Source organism: Benincasa hispida, chromosome 7 (assembly GCF_027475165.1).
Source record: "Benincasa hispida cultivar pf3 chromosome 7, pf3_genome.v1.1, whole genome shotgun sequence".
NCBI lineage: Eukaryota > Viridiplantae > Streptophyta > Magnoliopsida > Cucurbitales > Cucurbitaceae > Benincasa > Benincasa hispida.
The window spans coordinates 47,657,048-47,665,806 of NC_143484.1; the positions used below are offsets into that span (position 1 = coordinate 47,657,048).

Sequence of the window (8,759 nt, forward strand, 5' to 3'; positions counted from 1 at the left end):
TGAGTTTCTGGTAATAGATCCATAATCAAAAAAGTATTTGTGATTGTTCCAGAAGAAATAAAGCTAGTAATCATTAATGAAAAAATAACAATAATAACAGAGAGCGAGATATTGAGAGAGAGCGAGATTTGAGAGAGAGCGAGAGTGAGAGAGAGAGATTTGAGAGGGAGCGAGAGTGAGAGAGCGAGATCTTAGGAGAAAGCGAGAGTGAGAGAGCGAGATCTTAGGAGAGAGTGAGAGTCTTCAATTTGAACTTTCCATAGAAATATATATATATATATATATAAAACGCTAATAATCATACTATAATTGAATAATCATTAGACTATAATTGAATATATTAGATTATTATACTATAATTGAATAATCATTAGACAATAAATTGAATATATTATATTATTATACTATAATTGAATAATCATTAGACAACAAATTGAATATATTAGATTATTATACTATAATTGAATAATCATTAGACAACAAATTGAATATATTAGACTATTATATTATAATTGAATAATCATTAGATAATAAATTGAATATATTATATTATTATACTATAAAGTGAATATATTAGATTATTATACTATAAATGAATATAAAATTAAAAAATTATTTATTATTCAATCCCTAACTATCTGGAGCCCGTCTTAGTAACGAAGGACACTTCCTTCGATTATGTCCTAACTAGTTACAAAATCCACATCGTTGTCGAGTGGCTGGTTCTGTCCAATCCATCTCGTTGTGATAACGTGAACTTTTCGATCTACCAGGTCTTCTCAACAACGATGGATCAGGATGTAAGACGAGCATATTAGGGTGCGTGATCCAGTAATCTTCATACGGTACATGTTGAAATTGAGGAGAGTAACATTCAGCATACGTTGACAATTTGTAGTAGTCCTCAATAAAATCTTCGTAGTTCATGTTAAAATGTGAGCAAACGGCCGTAAAATGCGAGCATAGAATGTCGAATACTTACCACTTGTTACATGAACAGTATACTATCACTCTACAAGACATAGAAATGTACACTATCACTCTACAAATTATCAACGTATACTAAATGTTACTCTCCTCAATCATCTGATCACAGCCTTGGTCGAGAGATGAAAGCCCGAGATGCATACATTCCATATGTCTGTTGGAGAGTGCACTATCACTCTACAAGACATAGAACTATTGTTGGGGTTACCTGTTGACGGTGAGCCAGTCACCAGAGTGATGTACGATGACTGGTTAGAAGTTTGTCAAATGTACCTCGGTGCGACCCCACCTGTCGACAAGATTAAAGGATCAAGGTTAAGTTTAATATGGTTAGGAACACAATTTCGTGAGCTCACAGATGATGCAGACGAGTAAACCGTCATAAGATATGCACGAGCATATATACTACAAATAATGGGTGGAAGTCTGTTTTCAGATAAATCAAGTCATTTTGTTCACTTGATGTTCCTGTCACTGTTAGCTAACCTCCATGATGCGGGGCAGTATTCGTGGGGTGGAGAATGCTTGGCATGGTTGTATAAACAACTATGCAAAGCAGCAAGACCTGAGGTTCAAGAGATAGTTGGGCCTCTCATACTTTTGCAACTATGGGCTTGGGAGCAATTTCCAATAATGGCTCCACAGTTACATCATATTAATGACGCTCAGTTAGTTGGACGAGCCTACGGTTCTCAGTATGTTGTTTTAATTCAATTTAATTTGTATATCACTAATCTAGTTAATTTAAATTATAAATTATCAATTTAAAAATTTAGGTGGAGAGACAAATTTTGTGTGATTAGGACAGCTACACATATAGTCAACTAGTATAGATACATGTTTGATCTGCTTCAACCTGAACAGGTACATTACACTAAACCTAATCGATTATTTTATTCACATTTTTATTGTATTTGTCTTTAATATTCTCTAATATAATATTTTGTATTTCAGGTTATTTGGGAGCCGTACAAAATTATTGTGCATACTTTGCCTAATTTTTGTACGAATGGTCAAAACATATGACGGATGATGAGTCCTCTCATATATTTTCACATTGGTGAGTGGCATCTTCCTGACAGGGTGATGAGACAATTCGGTTTTCAGCAAGATGTCCCATCGCCTTGTAATACTGAACCCATACTGCATGATATTGACCTAAGAACTGGAGATTGGTTCGAAAAAATTGCACATTTGGTAGTACGAAGGCACTATCGTGCAAGGTTTATTGTAGTGGGGGTTTCTCTTGAACAATTTGACACAGATGTCACTCCAGAATATATTCATTGGTATAATAATATCACAAGGCGTTACGTCACTCGTCCGGGAGCAGCTGTGGGTCATATGGTAAATGAATGAATATTATCTAATTTTTTAATTTAAATTTATTTTAAATATTGTCTAATTGTTTTATAATTCACAAAGATCAAACAACAGTAGACTCCGTGAGGTTGCGAATGATCTGAACCAGGTTCTTGCTATATGTAGTGACAACCAAAGCTATATGGAGGAAATTCATTATATGTACGATATACCTATTGTTCCTCCACCAGTTCCTAAACGTAGAGGACCTATTTGGGAAGAGGATGAGTTTGATGAGGTTGCACATAATGTGGAAGAGTTGCCCTCTATGACGCTGACGCAGAGTCAAATTGATTATGTTAGTCCCATGATGATAATGCCAGCATTTGGTTCAGGACATTATGACTCAGAGGCTGGTCCTTCGTCTTCATACGTGCATGGACATGGTCGGGGTCGTGGAGAGCATAATGAATATTTATATTATGAAGCGCCTGCAGAGGTACCAGAGCAACATCAAGAAGAACCCGAGCAACCTCAAGTTCGAAGTCGACAACGACAACCAGCTCGAAATTGACAACGTCTGCCTCATGGGACACATTGATTTTTGTAATTATTTTTATATAAATGAGATATTTAATTTACATTTTTTTTATTTTTATGAGTTATTATTATTTTTAATTTATTCTTTTTAGAGTTTAAATAAAATAATAAAATATTTTTAGAAATTGTTTTTATAAAATGGAAATTTTTTTAAAAAAGAAAAAGAAAAAGAAAGGATTAGAAAGAAGAAGGTGGAATGTGTAATAATTAAAAAGGAAAAAACGGGGAAAATTTGTACGGTATTCTCGCTCTCTATCAAAATCTCGCTATTTCACTCTCGCTCACGCTCAAAATCTCGCTCTCGAATTTGATTGGGACGTTCAGTGATTAGAAGGAGATTCATTAGCTCGTTATTTAATTGAGATTGACAGAATCCGTAAAAATTATTCAACAAGCAATTCCAAGGGAATTTTATGAAAATTTAAAAATACGATCTTTTGATAGAGGAAGGTCTCCGGAATGATAATTAAACAAACTCAATAATAATGTTAGGAAGGGTAAGGTCGATGGTTCAAAGTTCGACGTACAAATGAAAGGAAGGATTTAGGTCGAATTTTGAACCTCGACTTATTTTAAAAAAAAAACAATATTTTTACAAATAGTCTGAAAACAACAATATTTTCCTAAATAGTTTCTAAAAGGGCAATATACTTTTAATTTTTCCCTCATTTTCCATCTTTAGTATTAATTTATATTAATAAATAAAAAATCATTATAAGAATTATAATTAATTAAGTTCAATATTTCACTTCATAATTATTTCTAATCAATTAATAAAAAAATTTATCAATGATTGAAAGTGAGTATTTAATAAAAAAAAATTGAAGTTAAAAAATATAAAATCTCAGAATTGGAGAATCAATTGAAATAAAACTCAAATCTCGAAAGTAAAATTGTAATATTTTGAAGAAACTTAAAGACTAAATTGAAATAAAACTAAAAACTTAAAAATAAAAAAGAAACTTAGGTATGAGATAAAAACTATACCTAAATCGTATGGACGTAAAAATTTGGTCCCTTAGCTCGGAAGATTACGGGTCCTTTAAGGACATCTTGAAAGAAAGAACCTTCTGTTGCTTTTCCCATTTTTCTCAATCTCTTTGTTTCATTTTCAATAGGAATTTTCCTTTTCGCTCAAAATTTCCACCCCCACCACTTTCCGGGAAACCGCCGCATGTTTGATTCCCAAGAAAATTTCTCCAATCCATAATCCGTACTTCCTTTATAAATCCCACCACCACCACCATATCCTTCCACTCCAAAATCACTCAAAATATAAAAACCCTATCTACCTCTATACAAATTAATTAAACCAAAAAAAGAAAAAAGAAGAAAAATTCCCGATGAATGTAACTGGCAAAAAACACCCAAAAAGAAGCAAGAAATCGGCGGCGGCCAATTTCAAAGTCGTGTACATTTCAAGTCCGATGAAGGTGAAAACCAGCGCCTCGAAGTTCCGATCTCTCGTTCAGAAACTCACCGGTCAGGACTCCGATGCCGAGAGGTTCATGGAACTGATCGCCTCCGCCGCTAGTGATCGGAATCTGCAATCGTCAGCGTCGGCGCCGTTCCTCGACTACCAACTCCTCGGCGATGACGATCTACTGGTGTCAGGAAAGGTCGAAACGGCAGCGTATGAATCGTCGGTTGCGGCTCTTCCGCCGCTGGATGATTTGGCGGTTCTGCAGAATTTCGATGCGAGTTTTGCAGAAATGTTCCATGGCTTTTGGTATGATTCTTCTACGGCACAAACTATGATGCCAGGTTTAAGTGCACTACTGTAGATTCGGCGTACTTTATGATTCTCCCTTTTTTTTTTTAACTAAATAATGTGACGTGGATTTGTATAGATACATGAAATTGTTGCCACATTTTTTTTGTCGATAATTATATATTTTGAATACAATATATACGGCAATTTTGAGAATTATTTGGGATTCCTGGTTGAGAATGCTATCAAAATTACACATTTGTTAGATAAGAGAAAGATAATGGATATATAAAGGAAGATAACTATCTCCATTGAAATTGGACCTTCTGCGGTGAAATAAAATCATAAGGATTTATGTTAAAGTGGATAATATCATATCATTATAGGCTCAGTGGTCCTTTGTTCGATGACAACTATCTCCATTAGAATGACCCATTTTGAGATACCATGTTGACCCTTTTGAACCATTGTGGAGATAGTTGGAGAGTCTATTATCCCTATTAGTAAAATTCTTATAAATAAAAAAGTCCAAAAATACATTTGTACTTCATACCTCTAACAATATTTTGTACTTTTGAATTTTTTTGTTATAAAGTATAATTTTTTAAATATTTTCTTTTATATTTAAAAAGGCCCAAATTTTTGTGTTTGGTTGTTATAGAACAGTTTGATTTTATTTTCTAAATAATTTGAAAAATATTATACTATTTTTTTTTAATTCAATGTGGATAGTAAGAATTCAAACGTTCTAATATCTTAGAGTCCGATAACATTCTCGTTTTTCGTTTTTTGTATATGTTTTTCATTTTTTAAGAAATTGAATTGTTTGATAAATATTCTCATTTTTGTTTCTAAAATTTAACGTTTTTGAAAATGTGGCTAAATTTGAGAAGTTAAAAAAAAATAGTTTCTTCTGTTTTGTTTCTATTTTATGTAATACATATTTTATTATTGTGCATGCCTAAATTACCCTTCCACCTCTTGGTTATGTGCTCTGAAGTTGGGCAATTTTATTTTGTTTTTTTTTCTTTTATATTTATTTTCATTTTTTATAGTTTATTTATTTTCTCTATTAATATTATTATTTACAAAAATAATTTTGCTATATTTATATTTTATTTTCATTTTGAATTTTAAAATTCTCAATTATTTAATTTATATATTTATTTTCAATATGTATATTGATTTTTTTCTTATTACAAATTTCAACACACAAGATGTGCACTTTTATTTTATTCTTTTCTTTTATATTCATTTTCATCTTTTATATCATATTATATTATATTTTTATTATTTTTTCTATTTAAAAAGAATTATTCTCCAAATTTCAACACACAAGATGTGCACTTTTATTTTATTCTTTTCTTTTATATTCATTTTCATCTTTTATATTATATTATATTATATTATATTTTTATGATTTTTTCCTATTTCAAATTTCAACTCACAAGAGCACTTTTATTTTATTTTTTATTTCCATCTTTTATATTATATTATATTATTTTTTTTTTTATTAATTTTGCTATTTTAAGAAAAATAATTCTACTATATTTATATTTTATTGTAATTTTGAATTTTAAAATTCTCCAATATTTGGATTTATATTATTTTAATTTTTTATATATATATCATTTTTATATTTCAACTCTTTAGTATTAATTTTTACAATATGCATGTTTATATATTATTTTAATTCTAATATTTTCTGTATATCTGAAATCGAGTAGAATTTTACAATATATAAATTTTGACTTAACTTGAATATTTTACAACCACACTATTTACATAATAATGTAATTAAGTTTGACTTGACATTATCTAAGATAAATGACTCAAGTTAGAGATGACGGTGTCGAATTTGCAACATATGAAGGATATGATACAATTTTATTATTATATTTAGTTTCCATCGAGACTTACTTGTATTAGATGACATAAACTTTTGATAATGTCTTTTTTGATGTTTAATCTAGTACATAACTTTTATACACATATATATTATTGCTTAAAAAAAAAAGAAACAAGAAATAGTTATCAAAAAAGTTTCTACTTTTTGTTTCTTTTTTTTTTTTTTTCAGTAAACAGGGAACATGAACAATTATCAGACATATTCTTGTTTTTTGTTCTTAGAAAAGAGGAAACGAGAAACGAGAAATAGGAAACAAGAAATAGGAAACAAGAAATGGAAACGTTATCAAACGAACCCTTAGTTGATAGTTCTGATCTATGCTCATTGACGAGCTAAAAGTTGTCGAGACTTTCGAGTCAATCAAATAATTGTTCCATTTTCTACTCTAATTCGTTAGTATTAGGGCCGTAATGGGTTGATTTACAGAGAATCGGTCAATTTGCTTTTCAATTCACTTGTTGTTGAGTAACCAAGGGGGAGTTTGATGAACTGGTTTAGATTGTAATAAATTGAACTATAGGGTAACAAATAAACACAAATTAGATGTTGATTGGATTTAAACTATCAATGAAATAAGACCTAGCTTGGGTTGAATTGGAATTACTCTTAATTTACTTCTCAGTCATCGATTATTAATCACAAAAATGCCTTGAAAATTTTATTGGTCTGAAATTAGTCAATCACTTCTAGAAAAGTTAGATGTTCTCTTAATCAAATCAATTCTTTTGTCTAGAGGAAAAGTCTCATAAACATGTAAACTGATTAGCATTAAAATATAGGACAATTGCCTAGACGAACAAAATAACTAATAAAAGCCCAATTAAATATTCGATGTGATCCTCTCCTAAGTTAGTATAGATGAATGCTATTCGATTGGAAAAGTCGAATCAATATACTACTCTAACTTAAATTTTGTTATTGGGTGATCTAAGAACCTAATTGCAATTATGTATTAGGTGTAAATTTATAACGATGAATTAAACATGCATAACTAATTTGTCAAATAATCTCAAATACATTTAATCAATTGAATAAGAACAAGGAGAAAATTCAATAAACCATAAAATATCAAGAACTAATTGTTCATGATCTCATGAGTTCATAAATCAAGATAAAAACCATAAATCTCAAGCTAGATAATAGTACCTTAACCTTCATACATAATCAAATTCACCAAATAAGGATCAAGTATGGTTCTCAATTGGATGGGGAAGAAAGAAAACAGAGGAGATCTGAAAAGAATGGAGAGAATTCTCTGTAAAATTTGTGATGAGTAGTGCATGCAATTAGGTTAATTTATATATATATATAAAATATATATGGGATGGCGTGTGTGGCGCTTGGAAGCAACATTGCGATGCTCTATGAAGATTTGCTCTTTGGTTTTATACGCAGTGTCGCAGATGCTGTGATGCCGTTTCATCCGACAAGTCTGTAGCGGCGCGCTTCATGCGATTCCCAGAATCATATGCTATTGTCTTGAGGCGCCGTGATGCCAGCCTCAACTTTATGCTCTTACATAACAATCCCAAATTAAGTAGGACGAGATAACACATTTTAAGCACTATCACTCATGTTGGTAAAAATGTTATAATTAAATTGCATGCAATGAATTGTTTTTCGTACTTCAGGGTTAGTTTTTCATATTTACCTACTTAAAGTTTGTTGAAATATGAAAAACTCATTTAAAATTTGGAGTTAAAATGTGATACACTTCAAAAAAAAAAAAAAAAAAAAATCTTTCGCTTAAGGTTAAATATACACACAAACTACTTCAAAATGTGATTTTTTTGGGAGAATTTTCAAAAATAGAAGAGAGACTATTTACACAAAATAACAAAATTTTAATCTTCTTTAATAGAGGCAGACAAAAGTCTATCAGTGTCTGTCAATGATAAAAATTGATAGAAGTCTATCACTGATAGATGCTATTAGAAGTCTATCAGTATGTTTTTACTATTTCTATAAATAATTTGATATTTTTTCTGTTGGTTAAAATTTCTCTTTTTTTTATCTATTTATTTTTATTTTAGTCTCAATTTCTAATCAAAATTTTAGAATAAAACTTCATTAATTAAATTTCTTAAGATGTAGCCATAAATTTGCACTAAAACGTTCCATTGAGTTTAAAATTTATGTTAAATTTTTTAAATAGAAATTAAATTGATTACTTTGCATAGACCAAAATGAACATTCTAAGAATGCATAAACCAAAATGAACAAAAATTGAAAACATAAGAATCTCAATAA

General features: G+C 30.3%; 1 protein-coding gene and 1 pseudogene across 2 annotated transcripts; both read left to right on the forward strand.

The window, feature by feature from the left end:
- Window positions 1-1,620: 1,620 nt before the first annotated feature.
- On the forward strand, window positions 1,621-2,890 carry LOC150035208 (uncharacterized; annotated as a pseudogene).
- Window positions 2,891-3,766: 876 nt separating this feature from the next.
- On the forward strand, window positions 3,767-8,139 carry LOC120081724 (sigma factor binding protein 1, chloroplastic-like). Of its 2 annotated transcripts, none has more exons than XM_039036822.2 (2): window positions 3,767-4,618; window positions 7,905-8,139. In XM_039036822.2, exons 1-2 carry the CDS (start codon window positions 4,233-4,235, stop codon window positions 7,945-7,947), a joined length of 429 nt encoding a protein of 142 aa, XP_038892750.2. In that variant the 5' UTR covers window positions 3,767-4,232; the 3' UTR covers window positions 7,948-8,139. The 2 variants fall into 2 exon arrangements, with proteins under 2 accessions (XP_038892750.2, XP_090172060.1); XM_090315934.1 differs by lacking the exon at window positions 7,905-8,139 and adding an exon at window positions 6,679-7,119.
- The last annotated feature ends 620 nt before the right edge of the window (window positions 8,140-8,759 follow it).

Bases quoted from the DNA above. Each gene is read 5' to 3' on its own strand.
- LOC120081724 (XM_039036822.2), top strand. From the start codon at position 4,233: ATGAATGTAACTGGCAAAAAACACCCAAAAAGAAGCAAGAAATCGGCG. The intron at 4,619-7,904 runs GTATGATTCTTC...TTTTATACGCAG, and splicing joins GAAATGTTCCATGGCTTTTG to TGTCGCAGATGCTGTGATGC.